The sequence below is a fragment of the Empidonax traillii genome, unplaced genomic scaffold (assembly GCF_003031625.1).
Source record: "Empidonax traillii isolate 1590-97213 ecotype Southwest subspecies unplaced genomic scaffold, ASM303162v1 scaffold206:size1282135, whole genome shotgun sequence".
Classification (NCBI taxonomy): domain Eukaryota; kingdom Metazoa; phylum Chordata; class Aves; order Passeriformes; family Tyrannidae; genus Empidonax; species Empidonax traillii.
The window spans coordinates 213,451-235,998 of NW_020955399.1; the positions used below are offsets into that span (position 1 = coordinate 213,451).

Below are 22,548 nucleotides of genomic sequence, written 5' to 3' on the forward strand. Positions count from 1 at the left end.
CCAATCCCTCAAAATCTTCTCATTCTGTTAGCAGATGAATGAATTACCAGTCCTAACTCTAATGTATTTTAAGGCTAGTTAGAAGACATGGAATAGTGATACTCAAACAAAATGCTTGAAACTGGGAAGTATTTGTATGACTAGGTAGTTATTTAAAGGGAATGATTTATATGGGTGAAAATTTGCTTATTCCTTTATATTTTCTAATACAGTAAACCTACCATCTATTTGTATGTCAATAATAACTGATCTTAGAATGCCATTTCATATCTTGAATCTTCATTTTGCCTCCAGGTTTGTTCTAGCCTAACCTGGCAATTAGGGAAAGTCCTTAAACAGAAAGATTGATATACGCTCTTGAATTCAAATGCAGAACATTAAAATTAACATGGAAGTGGAAATGACATTCAGTGTCAGAAGTAACAAATTTGAACATCTTAAATAATTCAATATAGAGAATATAGTTTAGACAGTTTTATTATAAGTGTGCTTTTTCCTAAAAACACCCCCCCCGACCAAACTTTTTTTTTTTTGCTTTTTAAGTCTTTTGTCTGTAAATATGAAAGAAGGCTACACCCCAACGTAATTCTTCATTGCCATACTAAACAGTAAAATAGTCTTTCTAATTTGCATTGCTCATGGCAGTCTTATTTGAAGTTCCTTTATTAAGTTTGTGATTAAAGCAGTTTGGGATTTTTGTTGGTTGTAAACTTTTGGCATAATGTGAATACCAGTCCCTTTCAAAAACAGCCTTGAGTTGCTTAATGATGCTTGTGCTGTTCCCCGTGTCTGCTTGGTTGATAACAAGGCCAGCTCCAGCATTCTGCGTAAAAGCATTTCCTACCCAATCAAAATTACCTACAAGTAAAGGCAGGAATATACAATGAGTTTCTAACGTTAAAAGCAAAGAACTAAACAAAAAAACCCCAATCTCCCTAAAGGCAATCCAGCATGAAACACTATCAGTTCCCCCAGTGAAGAGACAGAAATGAGGTTTTTATATTAACAGGAAAGAAAAAACTCCATTACAATACCTTGCATAGTGAAAGTCGTTTCTGGAAGTTTAACAGCTCTAAGCCTTCATAAGTGAAAACAGTTTCTTCTATTTATTCAAAACTATTTTGCTCCTCTTTTTGCATATATTGTATTATTACTCCATTTACTTTCCTCATTGGCCGTTTCAGTGCCAAGAATGAATTTTTTTTTTGCTGTATAAACAATTTAAGTTCCAAACCAATAGATCTTTTACAGGTTACCCACTGAGAGATACTATTTCAGGAAAGAAAAATAGGTGTTATTTTTTTATGCCAATTATTACCACCTGCGTTGAAATCTAAGGTAACAAATGAGCACTTCAAATCCTGGTGATAGCAAGGCAAAGAGCATAACTGGACTAATGGAAAACTAACTATTGTGGTTACTTCTTTTCATCTCACTAGAACTGTAAGTATTTTAAATTATATATGCAAAACACATGCAGTATTTTGGAGAAACAATGCTGTTAACTAGAGATCATATTTTAAAATAGTACCTAAAACATGAAGGTATCTGAGAAATTTATACCCTTGAGCATTATTTCAGCTACTTCAGCAGAAAATGCTAAGAATTCTAAAGTTGTCAAGGATGGTAAATTGAAGCCTCATTGTAAAGGACGTTTTTTCCTGTGATTTCAAGTAAAAGATATATCATGTCCTTAGCACGTATTTGTACTACTTTCACAAAGCTTTGATAATTCCTTTTTCTTTATTTATCTGCAGCTAAGAATGCAAGGACAATGGGAAAGAAAAAAACCCTAACTTGGCTAAGAATCCATGCTGTGTAGATGGGTTCCAAGGTTCTGAGATTTGATCTGCCTGTGTGAAGGGATTTAAAATGTAGTGGAAAAATAATGTTGGGGGAGGGGCTCAAAAAAAGTCTTTGGTAGATGAGAGGAATGAGCTGCAGTATTTGCAGTCAAAATTAAGATTTGGATAAGTTAAGGTAGGTGTGTGTGTTTAGAGCCCATCAAGGTGGGCTTTTCAGAGTAGATTTTAGTTGTATCTCTGCACAACTTGTTGGTGTGTGCATGGGCTGTGCTTCTGGGTTGCAGCCTTTGCCCTTCCCCACTGCCTCTGCCATCACAGGCTGTGAGCGCTTTGCAGTGAGTCAGTAAGATCCCGAAAGCATCAAGCTGCAGCATATCAGAATGCATGTTTTGTCTCCTGGCTTTTTAAAATGTCATGAGTTGCTTTTTAATTCAGCAATGGTTTTCTGATCCTGTAAGCTTATGTACAACTCAGATTTTTTAAAGGGGAGTTTTCAGCCTGCATTCAGTGAGCATTTGACTGGTGACGAACTTTTGCTAGCTGCCATACAACAACTTTACTTAAATACACCTTTAACCCAAAATACCAATTGCACATGTACCTAATGTTAGGAGGGTGTCTGAAATGTCATTATAGGAAACAGAATAAGACTTCAGAAGATGAAGATGAAAGGCATCTGTACAATATTTAGCAGGATTGACCATATCCCAAAACATGGGAAATGGAGAACACTCCATCCTCACTGGATTGCAGAAACAAGAGAATGTACTAATAATCCAAGTTGTTTCTGCTTCATAAATGGTGCTATATTTGTGGTTTTGGTGTGTTTTAAAATACCAAAAACAGAATGTGTGTTTTGAGAAACTGATTCATAGGGGAAGAAAAGTTTTTAAATGGGAAGAGGCCCAAAGCTCAATCTTCATCCAGGTTCCCAAAGAAATGAACTATTAATAAACGAATCATCTGTGGATTGCTCATCTACAAAGAAGTGTTTTTTTTGGCTTTCGGATACTAACTAGAATTTCTTGAAATGTGGTTACGTACCAATATATGCAGCTCCATCGGTCACCATATATTTGTTACGATTTAATTTGGGAAGGGAAGTGTTCTTCTGTTCTTTAAGAAAGCATGCACTCTCTTCCTCAAGGTCAAAGAATTTCTGCCATAAAATAGAATGGAGCACAGGTTAATGAGCATTGCTCTATAAGAGACAAAAAAAGTACGGCTTGTTCTCTAATCTTTGTTGAAAATGAGTTAGTGCTACAGAACAGCTCGAGTTTTTCTAGCCAACTGTTTTTTAATAAAACACTGCACACTGTATTTCGTAGTAAATTCTCACAGCTTATGATATTCTTGCCTTGGCATTCTGATCTATACAAGGTATGTGGCTACTGCATGTGAAAAGAAATACAGTGCCAGGTGGTAAAGGCTGTGAAATGAACAAAAAACCCCCATCTTTGTGTTCTGCTTGGAGCCAGGAACTTTTCTTTAGTTTGCTTCCTCATTTGTCAAAGGACATTGAAGTCTGAAGTCTGCTTCAGGATCTAGATTGGCAGGTACAGCAGTAGCTAATACCTCTACATCACACATTGCATAGTTTCCAACAGGAAACTTCAGAAACTTAGAAGCTTCTCAGGATTAAATTTGATATGAAGAGATCAAATGTAGCAGGCAACAAGAGGAAAATACATCTGTTTTACCCTGGAGGATGAAGTCTGAGCAAGATTTATTTATTTATTTGATTGTGTGTTTGTTTATTTTTCATTTTGGAGCTATATGAACTCCTTTTCTGTTCAGTACCAATATAAGTAATGTTTATTTCAGCAAGAAAACTAATAGCTAAACATAGATTCCAAAACCCGAAGTAGAGAATAACATGGTGAAGGTGAAGGTAAATATTTACTGCCTAACTGGAAAACTTTGACTGAAGCGATGGTGAGATCCTTAAAACAAACCTAATTCACAATAGATGACTGGCGAAAGTACTGGCTATAGAGTGCACACACTTTGGGGTGGAAAAGAATCCATCCCAAAACTCCTTAATCGTTCTTAGGGGTCTATTTTCCACAATTCATCTCTTAAACCTTGATATAAACCTTGAACAAATCCTTTTAGGTTACAGAGATGTCTTTCAGAATAGTCCTACTAATTTGGATAGCTCAAGTGTCCAACGCCAAACTCATTGCACTGTGGTGGTCTCCTCGGTACACAACATCTTCAGTTCGATTAATCCAAGTATGGCTGTATGCACAGCACATGGGTGCTTGGTTTTAGAAAGGATTCTTTACCTGGCTGATAATGTAGGTGGGTTTCAAGCTTGTTTGCAGTAAACTGCTTGACTATTGCAAAATGTGTTGTTACCAATGAACAGCAACACCAAGTTTAGGTTTTATACAACTGGTTGCTTCAGGACTGCATATAAATACTCATTCAGAAAATCCACTTCATCATGAGTCAAGGTCATTACAGTTTGGTTTTCCTTGGAGAATTCTGTTTTAAGTTCTGACCAGACTTATCTGCAATTATTACTACCAAAGCTAATCAAAATTATTTAATTGCAGACAAAAAGTAGAGTAGCCCAGAGGCTGCTGTTTACCTAGCACTTTGTGCTGTGGACTCCATTAGAGTATCTCCCTTCCCACTGGAAAATATATTGGGGTAAATTTTATGGTGTCAGAGGTTGTACCAAAAGTGCTTAGAAGGACTCTGTCTAAAATACCAAGATCAATCCAGGCTCCTGCTGATTTCAGCGCTAAGGAGAGTCTCTGTGCTTCGACTGACACACATCCCCCCTACCTGCCATGATGGAAGTTTATTAGGGCTTGTTGAGAAATACTAGTTGTTTCGTTTAATAAGTAAGTTTTAACTAAGTCAGAGTTACAATTTTGTTTGATTTAGTATGCTGTTTGCTTAGCTTTACTTGTTTAGCATGAGTAGCTTAGCTAAGATCTGCTGAAACCTTGGGTCACAAGCTGTGAACTTTCACCTAGATACATGCTTTTGGCTGGAATAGAGTTAATTTTCTCAGTAATTTTCCTAGTAGCTGGTACAGTGCTGTGTTTTGAATTTAGCAGGAGAATAATGCTGATAATACGGATGTTTTAGTTATTGCTAAGCAGAGCCTACTCTAAATCAAGGACTTTTGGGTTTCCTGTGCTTAGCCAACTAAGCTAGTGCACAAGAAGTATAAACTAGAAGATAAGGAGGCTGCAGTTCCACAAGATAAGAGGAGATAACAGCCTGCTTGCTTCGGCAGAGAAAGAATCCAATAAGGCATTGGAAAACCCAAACCAAAATTCACCATCAGACCAGAAGGTGCATGCCAGGCAAGTGAACGGGTGCATAGACTGTAAGGGTATCAAAGCCCAGGGATTCCCTTGGTTTGGGTCCCTCTCTGGAGGCACTTAGCTTGAAATGTTCCCATTGCTGTACCACTCAATTATCAAATTATTTTTTCCTGGAATCAGATGTTGTGTAAGACTTTACTGAGGGAAACCTAGGACAAAGAAATTTGTTTAACAGCACTGAAGCAGGTTTTTAGTGCATGAGAAATAAATTCAGTATTTTTTCAGTGCAGAATACTGGATAGCAGTAGGATGCAGCTTTGTGACTGATAGCTGTCACAAAGTTGTTACCTTAAAGTCTCTGAAATTTGTATGCTACTCCATGCTTACTTACCTGTATATGGCATTGTTATGTTCCACACTTAATTTTTGTAATGAGTTCAAATGCTAGCAGAATTCCAAAGATAGTGTTATGAATTCAAAAACAAGCACAGCAATGCAAATTGCTTGAGTGATTGCTTTATAAAGGGCATTAAAAAAAAAAGAATATTCTATGTAAAAGTCTATTATCTTTTCTTTAAATTAGATTTATATTGTACATTCACAGCTAACTCAGCTGCCTGGAGAAATCATACCTTTAATTACAGATTTTTATAATCAATAATAATTACAGCATCACACTTCTTAAAAGATTAGAACAAACCCCCTTAGCAGCCATAAAGGAGAGTTTGCTAGATATTATGTTCTTTGACAACATCCAGACTGCAACTGTGTGCCTGAGTAACTGCTCTACAAACATGCGCCCACACTGAAAGCCAGAAATGGGTCTGAATCTTTCTGAAAGGGTCTCAAATTTTTGGAAAAAGCCAGAAGAAAATGTTCATGTTTTTTTCCAGCACAACAAAATTGGAATGGAAACAGCCAGCAGCCATAAGGGTATCCATCGGGGTACTTGCAGTACCTCTTCACAGGGATGCGGATGATATGGTGTGACCAATACTAACATTGCTGGGAATAGTCTAGAACAGGCAAATGGGCAAAGTATTCAGTGCTAGGAAAAAAAACATAACAAGCTGTCTTCTCAGCAGTATTAGGAGACTTAGCAAAAAGTTACATACCTTGATGTAAAAATAATAACATAAGCTTAGAGGTGTCAAATTGAGATAGATTGAGCTGATGTGCTGAGTTGAGATATGATACATTAGTGTGCTGTTTGTATAATAACTTTGTAAGAGAGAAAATTTCAGGCAGGAAAGGATAGAAGGCTTGGAAATGTAATGTGTTCTCCAGCAATAGCAGAGAAGGCATTGACTCCTTGGGAATATGGACACCATTAGGGAAAATCATCTGCCCTCACAAACAGAAAACACAAATGTCACTTAGATGAGCAAGTGAACCAGGATTGGCATTAAGCAGCACAGTGTAATGTTCTCCGACGTGCCTTCAGCAAAAGTACTGTGTTAATAATACTCTACCTACTCCTAACATTTCATTAATCTTTCCATTCTTATTTGAGGAGTTCTGAGCTTTAAAATTAAATCAGTGCTTAGGAGCAAAGGTTTCATAGTTAATTCATAACACTGTTTACTCATAGAGCATTTCTGTCTTTCTGAGAATTAGTGAAAGGTTCAGTTTTACCTTCCTCTTACCTGAGCAGGAATACACTGCACAACTCAAAAATAGATTCATGTGGAGGCTCAAGAATAACTTGTGTTGTACATACACAGCTGTTCCATGCCACTCCATTGTGGTTTCCAGTTGTCGAAAGACATTTTGTTCTAGGTCCTGCTTTTTGCAGGTCTTTCAAAAACACACTCTGTTCAGCATTGCATCCAACAGAGCTGGCCCCTTTCTACTGCTCCTTTGAGAGCTGGACTAGGCATTCGTGCACAGAAGATACATTTATGGGGTCAAGTGTGCAAAACTTAAGGAGTACAGTAATTAAGGTCCCAAGAAGTACAAGGGTGAGCTCTTCACCTTGATCTTGCCCTTTATGGTTCAAGCTTTAATTTCATGATCACATTGGTTCAGTGCATTGGACAGAGCTCCCTGACTGAGTAGCAGTTTGGTGTGCAGTTTATTCCTTGCCATTTGGCTGTGTGCTTATAGTGTTATTTAGTTCTCAAACATAGCTTTCTCTGTGCAAGTTTTTCCCAGCAATTTTCTTCAGAGTACTTCCATTGAGTTTGCACTCTCAAAACAGTTTCAGCTGACCCCAGTAGTTATTAATGCTTATGTGAGTTGGACTCTGAGATGCTGAGAAATGCATGAGGGACTGTTTTCTAACTGCAATGACATCGTTGTCGAGTATTATCAAAGTTTTGTGGCAAAAGGAAAAGAAAAAAAAATCCCTGCTTCTAGATAGAGCACACTGTTACAACTAACTCAGTGTTCACAGCCAGAAAACCATGCCTTGCAGTCCCTTTCATCCTTGACCTCCACAGCAGACTGGAAAATTCATCCACAGCGGATGGTGGCTGGCTTTGATCAAGACACTGCTAAGTGTAATAAGGTTGCAGTGCCCTGTTTCTAACTACATACTTGCAGTTAGGGCATGCCAAAACTTCCACTGGCCTGCTCAGACAACAAGGGAAATAAGGAAAAGATTCCCATCTAACAGAAATTAAATCTGCATCGCCTTTCTCTAAGATGACGGTGTACCTCAGCCTCCTGCCATTGGCAAACCAGTGTAACCCTGTAGCTGCAGCCAGCCATTGGCACTCACTGGAAACTTTAAAACCAAACTGGTTGTTCCATAGAGATTGAAAAAAAAAAATAAAATATAAAATCAGTCGCAACAAGGCATATCACAGGGATCAAAAATCAAAAGCTAAATGAAAAAGTTACTGATTATGCTTTGTAGGACTTGAATATATTATTCCCAAAAGAACAGTACAACGGGTGGGGGATAGGAGGTCATGTGGTGCATGTGTGTGTGACATTTTGGTCAAAACAATACAGAGGTATTGGGACAACTTAGCAATTTCAATTATAATTTCAATCAGAATTTGTAACAAGTTTATCTTAAAATTTCAGTGATCTTGTATATAAACACATACATTGTGTGTCTGAATGACAGTATTTTCTGTACAGAGTTTAGTTTGACTTTATGTTTTCTCATAGCCAAGGCAGAACCAAAAGGGAAAAGCAGAATTTTCCAGTAATTCAAAAGATTTAAGTTTAATTTTGTTAGCCTAATCCTCATCCTCCATACACACACACACAGTTTTGTTTCCCTTTTATCCTGGCTATAACAGATGAAGGCAAAAGAAATACAGCTTTAAAAAAAAACATTGCTCATCTGACATGTTTTTGAATTAAAAGAATACTGATATGGAGCCTATGGCACACTTTTCAGTCAAAATCAAATAGATACCAGCAAACTCAGAGCCTTGGCCTATTGCTCATATCAAGGTTTATTTAAGACAGTGACTTACCCAGAGTGGGGAACATGTGATGCCCAGCAAAGGTAACTGAAGTGTGTTGTACCTTTACAACTACCTATACCTGGGGTGGTCTTATTTTTTTTACTGGAAGTTTTATTTGTATTTTCTAACTGCAGATACTCTAGCTAGACTATCTACCCAGAGTAGATGTCTAGAAGTAAATTTTTTTTTTCCTTTTAGCATGTAGTTCTTGACAAGATAAATTCTGTACAAAAGATTTTATCTGCTGAAAATAGATGGAAATGGATATAAGTATGTTGAGCATTAGGTACCACTTAAATAAAAAATGATTTTGAATCCATAAGTAGAATTTTGGTGATAAATATGAAATAAGCTAGAAGTTACTCAAAATTGAAGCATGTTAAGCAATGTCAGCCATGTAAGGAGTTTTTTGACTTTAAATCACACTTTATGCTGCTTGTTTACTTAGGAAATTTGTAATAACAACATCTGTTATAAGAAAAATTCTAGATGTGCATAAATGCCACTTAATGTGTATAACACATAGTACTTGTTTTTTACAGTTGTTGATTGCAAAAAGCCAGAATTATTAAATGGATTATCAGTTTAAGAAATCTAAATAATTCAGACTATTTGAGAGAATTACCTGAAAAAAAACACCAAAACCCCCAAAAAACACACACCAAAAAAAAAGAAAAAAAAAAAAAAAGGTTGATCCAAGATGGTGGATTTCCAGTATGCCCTAATTTCATAAAAATGAACTGTAGCAAACTGAAAGTAGTACTTACCATATATTCTTCTCTCTAATACAAATGTAATAGGTATGGTATTTCTCACTTTCCTGTACTGCATGTCTAATGTTGCCGCATAATGGTTATTCTAGTCTTCACAAGTCTGAATTTATAGACTGAATTTAATGTAAAATCTTCATTATTTTTTCCCATACTTTGCACTTCACTGAAGGAAAAGTAGATGCTTACACAGCTGAACAGCAAGGTTACATGAATCCAAACTAAAACTTATTTTTGTACTATTAGATTTACTCTTATCAGACAGCATAAACATGACCTATGACTATGGCTCACTTAGCTTTGCTGCGAAAGACCAGATGAAGCGTTTTACATGGGCTGTCCACCACACAGACTACCTTTTGACATCAATCTATTTTTCTGTCTTAATTTCTATTTGTTACTACTAGGAGTAAATTGAGTTCATTATATTATTTCCTATATTATTTAATTAAACTCAAAGACTTTGATACCAACAGAAAAGGCTTCTCAGTTGTTCTCTTGATTCTTTTTGGGGGGTGGAGAATATCTTATCTTTTAAAGCAATATGGATTATACTTACAACTTTCAAACTACAGCTTGGAACTTCAGTGCAAATAGCTTTCAGAGATGAAACAAAGTTAAAAGTAAGGGGGTCTGTGTCTCTTGAGAAACTTATGAGAAGTCGTACTTTAATACTTCGTAATACTAATGCTTCTCTTATCTTCCCATCTAAATATGGCCAGTACCTGTGGAGAAAAAATACAATATATTCAGAGAAATGTTTTAAAAATTGGATTTTTATGCAGCTAAGTCTAGACATTATAGAGAAAACAAATGCACATGTGAATTTCATTTTCTGTCCACTGAAGGAACGCTGCTCTTATTTAAAGGGATTCTCACTAAACAGATCTGCCAGCATCCCTTTTTCTGTCATTCAGCCCTGTACCAAAACTGTTACCATCACAGTGGGGACAGCGAGATGGTGGATAGATGAGTACATCTTCCACCTGCGTATGTGCCAAGACATTTTCACAAAATACAGGTGCCTTTTCCACCGCTGTTTTGGAGAGTTGTTCCCGTGTCCCCTCTCTGCCTGTGGCTGGAGCAGCAGCACAAGGAGCCACAACCAGAGGGCGCTGCTGACCAGCCCAGACAGAGGGATTTTCTGAGAGTTGTGCAAGGGAACTGGATCACCGAATCTCTTCCTGAGTGCCACCTTTTTTCCCCCTTCTATGAACTGGGAATTTGGAATTTTCACTTTTATGTGTATATCAATAAAATAATGACATCCCCCACACTGTATACAAGAACTCAGAATACATTATTTCTCTCTTACCACACACACGCACTCTCTCTGTCTCTCATATGAATATCTATGATACTCATAAAATGCCAGTAGCTGTGGTCTCAAGAAAAGGAGTATAATAGTGTAAGAAATAGGACTCATGTATAAACAGATTGTTGTATTCCTGGGTCCCAGTCCAGATGGTCAGACTAGACAATTTCTGATCTCCCTCAACAGGCAGATCCAAAGCTCAGGACCCAGCAATGGAATTGTCTTCTTAGGTCCCCATTCTGCTCCCATTTAAGTCAATGGCAGAACTCTCACTGATTTCAATAAGAGCAGAATTGGGCCCCAAGAAATTGGTCCACAGTAGTAACTAATCTCCTGTGGGTTCATTGTCTCCAGCAGACCTTATTGGCATCATGATAACTAGCTGGTCCTGGACACTCACCGTTTAGCATTGGTGTCAATGACGATTGGCAAGTAGTCCATGACGGCTATGTATACAAACTGCTTGGCATCATCGATAACACTGTATATAGCTTCAATATCCAGGACTCTGTCCTTTGGGCAGAAGAGTTTAGGTGAATTCTGTGAAAGGAAAAGTTATTATTAACTGAGAACTTCAACTGTCCTGCTAGAATACTCAAAGCTACAAAGGAGAGGTATTTGCTTACTTGCCCCTCAAAAGCCTCACCTATTACATGTAACTGTGGGGAAAATGCAAAGACACAACTTCAAAACATCAACTGTCATCAGAAAGCTCTAGTTGAAGTACACCTTTGTGAGAGACTGCAGTGTTAATGGTTAATGACTCAAATATTTGTGAAAGCAGCCCAGTGCTTTGCTGACAATTCACAAAGTAACTGCCCAGGTGGAGACGGGATGGACACCCATCATCAGAGGCCACAAGCTGGGTTTTGAGCCAGATAAGGGAAGAGGCCAGTAATAAGGCAATCCTGCGAGGTGAGATACTGCTTTTCATAATGCCAGTGTCCCTACACAAGTGGCTTAACTGTGAAAACTTGCTTCCAGGGAACTACTGGGGTATTCCCCCATAAACCTGAAGGTATTCATCCTGTCCAATAGGCCATAATTGACTCAGCTATGCTGATGTAAGAGGCAGCTGTAACATCTTAGACGGTGACATGAACCGTCAAAGACTCCTGAAGTGTCCCACAGTATTACATCATCCAGTGTAAAACTCCCTGCCCCAGGGAGTTATCTAGGGAGGTACCTGGGCTTTCCCACCGAGCCTGGGTGTAATATTAACCCCCTGGACTTTGTGACCAGTAAAATCCAACCATCAAGTCTCATCACTGTACCCATGGGTGGTGTCTATATAGTTTTCTACTTTTATCATTTCTTTTTCTTTCTTTTCCCTTATACATTTTCTTAATTTTTTTATGCTCTTACATTTCCAGCCAAAATGGTTACATTTCAAAATTTTCCAGTAGCTTATTCTACCCTGATGTTCTCAAGTTTGCAAGAAAAACTTTGTTATTAACCTCCTGAGAATTTTGCTGTTTGTCCCACGCACCACCCAGAATAAATCAAACAACCTTCTGCTAAACTTGCCAAGTGGAGCAGGGCATAACCACATTTCAGAGAATTTTGTTCCAAAGAGCCCCAGGACTGGTTACTATTGGCTGGAGTGTCTATATGTTCTTGCCACATGAGCCTGATGCTTCACTTGTGAGCAGGAATCAAGTCTATTATGTTAGTTCTATTTAAAGTTCCACACAGAGTCCCCATTTACTCAGGCACTGTTGCAGGGACATGCTGCAGTTTTGCAAGAAACTTATCTTTAAAACCTAGCTTCGGGCATAAATTACCCAGTACTGAGCCAGTGAGTGGTAAGCCTGTATTTCAGCTTTTCTGCCTTGTATCAAGGGCTGTCAAAGGTGTCAGGCAGCAAGGTAAAGCCAGCAGAAATTGCCCATCTGTGGCAGACAGGCCCTGGACTTTCTACTCTTCTGCACAAGCAGGTAGAGGAAAGTGGAGCCACCTGTCAAGTTGTTCACAGGCAACAGCGTTCCTGGGAGAGAGGTTGTTGAAGGCACTTTAACCAGCTGGAGCAGGTGCCACTTGTCTTTTTCTTAAAGGCAGATTGCTGCCTTCCTAGTGCTGTATCACCTTCTCACCTTTGTTACTTGCTTGGGTCCCAGATGACACCCAGACTGGTATGTTTCCTTTAGGGACAGATCCAGGTTTTTTTTATTAGTCTTACTTTATTTCAATACACTGCCTGTTACAGTGGTTTCTTAATAACTGACTGGTGTTCTTAAGGATTAACAACACTTACAACAGAGAAAATACTAGAAAATTAACTGTAGCAAGATTTCAAGACCAATATTCCAGATCCATTCTTGAACACTAAAAGAAACAACCAAAACCTCTTACACTTTATCAGCCAGGCTGGAAGATGATTTTGTTGCTAAGAAACACTAAGCGATGATTCCCAAGTACAACAAAAAAAATTAATGACTGTGTGTCATGGTTGTTTTATACAGCACAAACACTGAAAATGAAATATATTTTCAAAGAATGAATTCTGACTCAAGGAAAAAGTGTAAAGTGATTTAAATACAGTTAAATGTATAAATATAGTAGCCTGTTTTCAAGAAGGAAGAACCAGCCCAAGTGGGCTGTGGTTACAAATTCAGATCACTCTTGGAGTTGGACTTCAATGATCTGAGCTTCTGAGTACCAGCAAGTCCTTCCTTTTGTTTTGTGAAGTGAAATTTTAAGAGAAGCAGCTTCTATTACTCACAGGAATAGAAGGGAAAGGAAAAGGAAAATATAAATAACAGGGAGGAAGTGAACACTCTGTAAACTGCAAAAAATCAGTTTTTGTAGAGTCTTTCTCCACTTGCCTTTGTCTAGGATCCTGGATTCCTTAAACTTGGCCTTAACCAGCTTTCCATTCTGTATGCCTCTGCAGGACTGACTTTCAGCAGGATTTCTCCATTTCTTGCACATTGCTTAGAAAGGAGTAGGATTTAATTTCACAGCACATTTGCTAACTGTCCAAAAGTCAGTCTCTCATTTAAGCTAGTCCTTAAGGTTCTCCAGAATCAATGGAAGTGTCCATATTTTCAAACAGCTATTAATTCTGGCTGTCTTAGGCACTTCCAAGTTTTCACTCTCAAATAGTTCTCTGTCTCTCCACTGATTGTAGGAGTATGAAAAATCCTGGACAGTGGAAAATTGCTGGGCTCCCAGCAGGTGAAGGTAAACCCTGCCCTTTATTAACCACTCATCTGCACCAATATCCCATGCTAGCGGCTGTACAACTTAATAGTGTGTTACATGCCTTGTGTTCTTTTAGACATAACTGGCTATAAAGCAATGAGGGTTTTGCCCCTTGATTTGTAAAGAATGGAAAGTAACTCTTAGCAACTTCGTTAAATTCCTGATTTTGAAGTGGTTCTTTATACTGTGTAATTACCTCCAAAATGAAAGACACTCCACATGTTTTATCATCTCTATCTCAGTGTGTACTTTTTTCCACTTTTGCTACATCGCTGCTGAGATGGAGGACTGATCGGTTTCTTTCCATTAAAAGTACATGCACAGACAGTGCTTCCATGGGGATCACTGCTTGAAGTTTTAAAATATCATTTAAAAATAAAGCTGAAGTAGATGTTGTTATACAGAAGTACAAATGCTTTCAATGGAACAGGGTGAATCCTTGTAAATTACACCGATAAAAATGCAGGCTCTGATATCAAGCTTATTCTGTATTATTTTCTATGTCTGATTAATGGTTCATTTACTCCTAAGTAATTCATGTTATATCTACTAGTGTAAATAAAAGAATCTAATTTGAAGGGCTTCCCTATCATTCTTGAACACAAGTGGAAAAGTGGTGAACATTACAGAGAAAGGGAAAAAGAATAACACTTAGATGAAATCCTGCAGCATCTTCAGTCCTGGCAAACTGCATGTATGAAAAATGTCACAGAAATCAGAATTAAATAAAAAAAAATACTCTGATTTGTCAAATTTCCAGGTCTTCCAAAAATCTGGTGGGTTAAATAAGTTTCTTCCCTCCCCTCCCTCTCTGCAACTCATTTCAGAACTTACCGATACAAAAGCTTCTGATTTTGTCTCGTTCAGCTGCAGTGTCAGTTTATTTTGAGTATCGTACACTCCATATAGTCTCTTAGACCAACTTGGAGGTACTTTATTCTTGTATCTTAATGAGCTATACAGGGCAAATATCCTCTGCAAATCCAGGACTAGGCAGCTGCAGTTGTATACGATGACGCCAAGTTCCTTCATCTATGAAATTAAAAGTTATATCGTTAGTGATATTTTGGCTGACGGATCTGTGGAAGTATGCAGCAAGAATCTAAGAGTCCCTGAGGGGTACTCTTCCAGAAGTGGGCCTTGAGCTCATCAGCATCACTGCCAATGACAAGAACGTTCCTACCAATAGTCCTCTAAAGGCAAACACACAAGCTCTATCTTCAAAGCCAAGAGGAGGCAAAAGCTGTAACAGGATTTGCACATTCAGGGTATGACTGAGCTGTATGCCATAATAGAATATAACACACTTCATGGATGGACACAATTTTGAAGTGACACCATGTTTGTTATAGGTGCTGTTGCTGTTTTACTCTGGGCTGTTTTACTGCTGTTTTACTCTCTTTTTATATTTTATTTAGAGGAAAGGCAGCCTTTCTTCTGCATTGTGTAGGAGTACACACTATCAGTGATAGCTTCTTACTTCAGGAACAATTTGTTTTCTGTGAGTCCTGCAAAAGGTAAAGGAAACAGATTGAAGTTATTTTGCTACCGGAGAAGAAATGATGCTCCAGCTTCAAATAAAAGGATGAAATAACAGGTGTTTAATACTATCAGTAGCTAAATTTACTTTGCTCTTAAATCCAGCGTGATCCAGTAAATAGTATAGCCAATTAGGACACCAAGAGGTTGGGTTCTTGCCTCCCTCATGGCTATGATATAGTACCTCACCTAGGGTACCCCAAATTTCTGGGTGTCAGTTTCTTCATGTGTTAAAAGGGAGATAATGAAACTCATCTCTCATGAAAAGTACTCTGTAAGCATCAACATTCTCACATAAAATTATGAGGAAAAATAGTTCAAGTAAACGTAAACATCAGAGTACAATTACATTTATAGCCTTCTACAGACAGTCTTCTCCTACAGTCTCACTTCTTCATTTAAGTAAAGGCATTTCTCCTGGTCATAAATCATCATAAATCTTGTTTTGGCAGAGATTTCTTTAATTTTATTTCCCTAGTACTTAAGTTTTTGACAGAATTTCATTTACAAACATATCGCCTGGCTTCTGTAATCAAAGTGTGACCACATGCACACTCTCTCCCTTTCTTTGCTTTAGAACAGCTCAGGAAAGCACTGCTGTTGGCCCAGATGCTATTGACCTCTCATTACCTGCATTTCACACTAGTTTAGCCATCTCCTAATACAAAGCAAGAAGAAAATCTGCACAAACCTGTTGAAAACAACAGGTAGGATAAATAGTTAAAGTATCCATGCTCGTTTTCTGCAAGCAAACTCTCTTGGTACATGCCTGTGAAGTCTGCCTGGCATGATGAAGAAAATAAAGGGAGTATGAGCTTTCCAGCATGCTCACCCTTTGACACCAAAATATTCCCACAGGTTTGATTCCCTTAGATGAGATCTGCCCAGTCACATGGACTAGTTTCTGGCAGAAGTGTATCTTTCCATAAAGCCTGTGGGAACTCTGAACCTGCACTGATGTTATCTTAGAGCTTGTTCCTGTGCAATTCTCCCTGACTACAGATGAGAACTGCTCTGCAAGAGTGGGCAGAGGGAAAGTGAAGGATAGAATTGAACTTTGACTCTTTCTGTGGTGGGTGAGAGGAAACAACAAATACCAATACTTCAGCAAGAAAGAAACTCATGGGTGACACATTCCTCAGGTCCCCAACCTGGAAATACCACATACATAAGGAATACACACATACTGAGGTATCTCATTCCCAAATATTTTCTTAATACTTGCAATAACAGGAACATTAATATTTTTAATGCCTTAAACAGAATATTTCTGCAAGGTTCTTTAACTCAAAAGAAAAAATGGAATTCCTCTGTTAGCCTGCACAACCTGAAATTTGCGGATAGTCAGAAAAGACAGACTACTTGCTGCACTGCAGCCTTTCATTTATAGATAAGACAGTAAATTAATTTAGATGATAAATACAAATATGACCAACATCCTAGTTAGAGGGTCTATTAGGAATAACATCTTTGGTTTTCCTCCGGGTGCTGGTATCTTTGAGGACACTCCTCAGTATTCGCTTCTAGGCTGTTGCTGTACTCTGTGCACTGTTTGTCTCCAAACATTTTTAACTATACATTATCACTGTTTTCACTGTGTGCTGCCAATATGGCTCTCTTAATTGCCAGGCATGCCATTGCAAAGGACTTACTAATAGTATTCTGTTACATCTATCTGCATAATGTGGTTTAATCCGCTTTTCACGGCTGTTAGTTGATTCTGACATAATTATGTGGTTACAGTTTTTCTTTCATTTATCAGTCCCATTATTACTATTCTACTTTATCCCTTCTATTAAAAGTAAATATAAAATAGTGTCCTCACAGCACACCAGAAGCTGCCAGGATTGCATCTGCATGAGCAGCTCTCCTCTGAACAGGAGTGCTTGCACTGTGTGCTCTCCCTGTGAATTAAAGGATTGCCCTTCTGCCTAAGTGCTTCCTCATGTACAGAGACAGGGAGGAAGCCAGGGGCACTAATGGGTTTTGCTAAATGCAATTTTTACAGATCACCACCTAGTCTGACTGCAAAACGAAGCATTAGCCATGCCTTCCCGCCAGCCTCTCCCCACGAACAAGCAGCACACAAGGAGCAGCCCATTTTGCACAGGAACTTGACTCTCCTGTGGGAGCAGGATCCGAGGTGGTGCCCTGGCTGAGGCCCTGCTGCTCACCCATTTGCAGTGCCTGCACTCAGACTGCAGGCTGGAACAAAGCCTTTCCAAGAGATGTATTTATGGTGCAGTAATGAACCCTGCCTGCCCAAGGTGTTGCATCTTGCAGCTGGTTTCTCTGGCAGCAAGCACTGATCAAAGGTTTTCCTGCTTCTGAAGCCATGATAAGAGCTCTCCCCCATGGGGATTCCCTAGAACACGATACAGACAGGGCTCCTCCTTTCCCTCGCTGGGAAAACAGTTATCCTCTTTACTCAGCTGCCCATTTTCATTAAGTTTTTATGAACTTAAGTTCAAATTTGACTGAACCTGAAAAGCAGATTCAAAGCTGAAGCTGAAGAGGGCAGAGAGCAACTCTGATGCTTGTTGTGTGGACTGAATTTTCTTAAGAAACCAGGTTATAGGTTAGCCTTTGTGACCATTTGGGTATGATACATTACCTTGAAATGCAAACAATATGTGTATGCAGTAAAACCCCACCCATCTCCTTTCTTGTACCACAGCCCAAATATGTCTGAGGACAAAAAAACCCCTCTGTTTGAGAAATGTCTTCCACACTGAGACTATTTTTACTCCCATACTCTGAGGTGAGGAGAGACTGCTCTTTTTCCTATAGATCACAAAGCCTATCATCCTGGAGGCAATAGGGGGCAGCAAGGATGTGCTGGTGACAAATTTAGTATGAAGCAGTATGACATCTAGATAAGGAAAAAGACTTTCTCTTCGGTTTGAGAGCTGCTGTCATTACTAGGCTTTTTAAAAAAGTAATCTTAGATGAGAAGAAGAGAAAAACATCTATATTGGGAGAATCAAAATCTGAATGTTGCTCCTCAGCTTGTCATGATGGAAACTTGCAGCTAAGCATCATCTGAGGTATCTGTTAAGGTAAAATCCTTCAGGGCAGGAGCTCTTAAGGCAAAGTATTTCTTCATCCTGAGTTTTAAGAGCAATTAATACAGTAATGAAAACATCATTGAAAAATTAATGTGAAGAAGATCTCAAGAAATCAAAATCTTAATAAAACTAAGGAAGATAAATCTGAAATGAAGAGTCTCAAATTTGATTACCTCAGAATGGAACAGAAATATTTGGATGCTAAAGTTGCTTGTGAGTGACATTTCCAGGGCACGTGCTAGGGACTGGAGACAGGAATGCTTATTTGCACAAAGACTTTTGTGTCCTCTCATGAGCAGGTTTCTTCCCCTCTTTGTTAAGAACCACCATGCGTGCTCTTCTCAAAGAACAAAAAATGTGGAAGCTGGTTTTCCTTGTTGTTCCCTGTGCTGTTTACATTTCTGCCGAGCAACTTTTAAAGACTACCAAATTATTGTTTGTCTTTCTTGTCAGGAAGGGTTCTCTTAAAGAAACAGAAAAGTGAATAACTACACTGGACTCAACAAATGTAGCTTCAACCCATTGTACAGTGATGCACAAAAAACAGTTAAGCTGCAAAAAGTAATAAATGTGGCCTAGATAGAAAAATAGTAATTTTCATGACAAGAGGAGAAATTCCTTACTAGAATGGGCAAAAAGCAGAATTTCACAGACAAAAATTTTTGCTTACTCTTTTCCTGTGTACATTTGCAGGCATCATATGCAAAATGAAGAAAAAAACATGGGAAAAGAACCTGAACAACCCAAGTTGTGGACACATAACACTGTAAGCTTCTTAATCCGAGAAACAGCATTAGCCAAACTTTTCAAGTACGTTTGGATCAGGGGTCAGACAAGGTGTTCGATGTGTCCTTACCCTGCACTGTGCAGACTAGACAGCACATTTTATATTTACCTTGAGCTACACTCTAAGAGACAACCCCACTGTGTAGGCAAGGTACTATTTGACCTACATAAGAGTGGCACAATCTGGTTCACAGCTTGCAATATCTGAATTGTGGCAAATGTACCAGGAAGCTTTAGAAACCCTCTTGTTTAAAGAAAAAGTTTTTAGCAGTTGTTTGCACTCGAATTTGATCCTTCAAACAACAGGCAGCTCTCCTCAGGCATTAACTACCACTTGCCCAAAAGCTCTGGCCACTGGAGGTGCCAGAGTCCACTGCCTATGCTACAGAGACTCTGGATTAATTACAGCTAGCCTATTGCATGTTAAATTGACTAAACAGACCTTTTGTATACAGGACTGTGTGCATCCGCCACTTGCTTGTGTTTGAAAATGTATTTAATTGTGCTTTCAAGCCTCTGGTATTTTTAACGACCAATTTCTAAATGAATGACTGAGTAAAGCCAAAACCACAACAGGGTAGAGTAACAGAGTAATAAAAAGTATACAGTACTAATAAATCAATTTGTAAGGCCTAAAAGGAGCTAAGATTCCAATAGCTTCTAAAGAAAAATGATATGCAATGTATTAATTACTATCATAAAGCAATTCACAGTTATTTACAGGGCTACACTCATCTTTTCATAAAATAGGTTCTAATTATCCGGTTAGCCTGTACTCCAAACATACATTCTTTTTTGTTATCAGTCTTTCCTGATCCCTACTGGAGACTTCTCTTATGTTTTCATCTGGTACCATGTAATACTGAGTGAATATTTTCCAATCATAAATAGCAACATCTTAAGGCTGCCCCTGCTCACCAAAACCTGCTGGACAGATATGCATGCCCACCCCATGCCAGGCACAGGTAACAGCCAAGGGGTGGCTTGTGGCAGCAGTGCAGGAGGAGAAGGGCCTTCTGATGGGAGTGACCATCAGCAGTGGTGGGAGAGAGATGAAGAGATTTGAGACAGACAAAAGTGATTATCTGTGCAGTATTGTTTGCTGTGACTTGCAGCACAGTTTGCTGTAACAGGATGAGAGGGGTAGTGCTTGTAAAAAATGCATCCAGTGCAATGGCCCCATTCATACATCATTTCTGATGTAAACCAAAAATGCAGCCTGAAGTTGAAGAGGCTGAGAAGGCTGTAGCGCTGCCTGGCTCCTTCTCACAAAACATATGCACATACTACAGTCTATCACATGCAAAAGAATGAACCTCAGCTAACATTTCACTAGAAACTGCAACCTACCCCTGTGTTCCTGAGCTCAAATCCTCTCTCAGTACTTGGACAGTAAAATAGTGCAGAGACTTCACATTTTGTTATGTTGAAACCAAAAGTAATTCAGTAAAATCCAAATCCAGCACAGTCCTGCTTCTGCTCTGACTTCCACTTTTTCCTTCCATGTTGTTAAGAACATGGGAGCTACACTGATATTGGGAAATACTGAATAGAAAGGTTAATACAAATGGGAAAGCACTGTTTTCTCAGAAAGTTAGCAAAACTCCATCTAGCTTAAACTATCAGAGAGTGAATAAACCTAAATTAACAGCATCTTTGGCTGTCAGAAATCATGTAGGGCATATTTTGACAACCACAAACTGCTTTTAGAGATTACTTAGAGAACTCAAACAGATTAAATTCTGAGATTAACTGTCTCATTGTTTAATTGTGTAACTCTTCCGTTTTTCTATACACACTTTTATTGAATAAATGGCATTTTGAAAATTCTACATTCAACTCTTAACCATTCTCCAATTAATCATTTAGTGAGTCTTGCACTTGGATCTCTCTTGTGCCTGGCCTATGTCCCACAGTTGTGTGCATTTTACATTTCTTTCATCTAAGGCCAAAGGTTAATTTTCTATCGTCTTAGTCTTAAGTGATCTGAAATAATCACCAGGCAGAATTTCTAATGAACATGAAAAAAAGTCCCTTCCACTTGAGAAAATACTGCAGTCTCAACCTGAGCTGAGAACTCAATCTCATCACTGAAAATGGAAAACTGTCACTCAAGCCACCATGCTGGAAATAACTGAGCATGTGACCAAGAAGAGATGATGCATTTGATAGAGAGTGTACCCAACCTTGGCATTGAATGGCGGTGTAAAGCCATGACACGTTTTCACTGAGGGAAAGGCAGGGACATTAGTGGACTGACTGTACCCCACTAGAGCTGATAAAGCACAATTGAATTGGCAGCTACTAGCAGTCCACTGGACTTTATTTTCCACCTCTAGAAAGAACATTTTTGATAGAAATTTGATAGATTTTGGTCTGTAGTTCATGCAGAATAAAAGTCCCGTGAAGTTACAACTTCATACATTATTTTTACTAATATTACCTGATGGCAAAAAGCTGCCACAATACAACGGAGGAGATCTTTTAGGAGCTGCTAATTTTTTAGTCCCCTTCCTTTTTCTGCTGCTTCACAGGTCAAGAACACAAAACTGCACAGTAATGCTTTACTAATTTCCATTTCATTTCAGTCCCACCATTATTTTGCATAGCATCCTGATCTTAAGAAAACCATGCTGAGAAAAAAAATTAGGTTCAGCATTTCATTTCTGCTGAAAGGTATGGCTGCTGAGATGAAAAGCAAGCTAGACATCCAGGCAGAAGGAGGGCTTGTTTTAAAATGGTGTGGTTTAAAAAGAATGTTGTGAGGAAGAGCTAGCAAAGCATCTTCAAAGCGGAAAAACAGAAATCACCCATGTCCTTGTCATATTAGGAAAAAGCCCCATTACATTTTTTTCCCTTTTGCTCTATTGATATGAAAAACTCAGCAAAAATAAATCTGTTTGCACAAACAATTCAAATATAATTTGTTTAAACCATGAACCACTCTGTGATGATGTTCACATAGAATCCATCACAGAATGGAGTGCAAATTTAGTCTTTCTTACTGCTGTTAATGAAGCTCACTAAAAAATCAAGCCTGACACGTTGCTAAGTGTCAGAGCAAGCCAGAAGGTAGAGCTGAATCAGTTAAAAATTCCTTGCTATGTAATCTATCAGCATAATTAATATCACTTGGCATAATCACAGCCTAATTTATCATTTTCAAATGACTTTTCAGTTTACAGTTTCATTACCCCCTCAAAGCAAGCACAAGTATCTCTTTAGGGGAAATGCAAGCTTGCAACTGCAAGAAAACACTTCTCCAGAATCATATTTGATTTATTTCTTGTTTTAGTGCAGGAAATCTAATTAATGTGAATTCTAATTTGATTCTGTTCCTCTTCTGAAA

The 22,548-nt window shown here is 38.5% G+C and overlaps 1 protein-coding gene across 5 annotated transcripts in view; it reads right to left on the reverse strand.

Annotated features, from left to right (window-relative positions):
• Positions 1–535: 535 nt before the first annotated feature.
• PLD5 (phospholipase D family member 5) overlaps positions 536–22,548 on the reverse strand; it is a 174,628-nt gene continuing 152,615 nt past the window's right edge. For all 5 annotated transcript variants that reach the window (XM_027887319.1, XM_027887321.1, XM_027887322.1 and 2 more), the window contains exons 6-10: positions 14,641–14,838; positions 11,003–11,142; positions 9,847–10,012; positions 2,850–2,964; positions 536–858 (exon numbers count right to left, since the gene is read on the reverse strand). In XM_027887319.1, the coding sequence (XP_027743120.1) occupies positions 623–858; positions 2,850–2,964; positions 9,847–10,012; positions 11,003–11,142; positions 14,641–14,838 (855 nt within the window). In that variant the 3' untranslated portion in view covers positions 536–622. The remainder of the gene's footprint in view (positions 859–2,849; positions 2,965–9,846; positions 10,013–11,002; positions 11,143–14,640; positions 14,839–22,548) is intronic.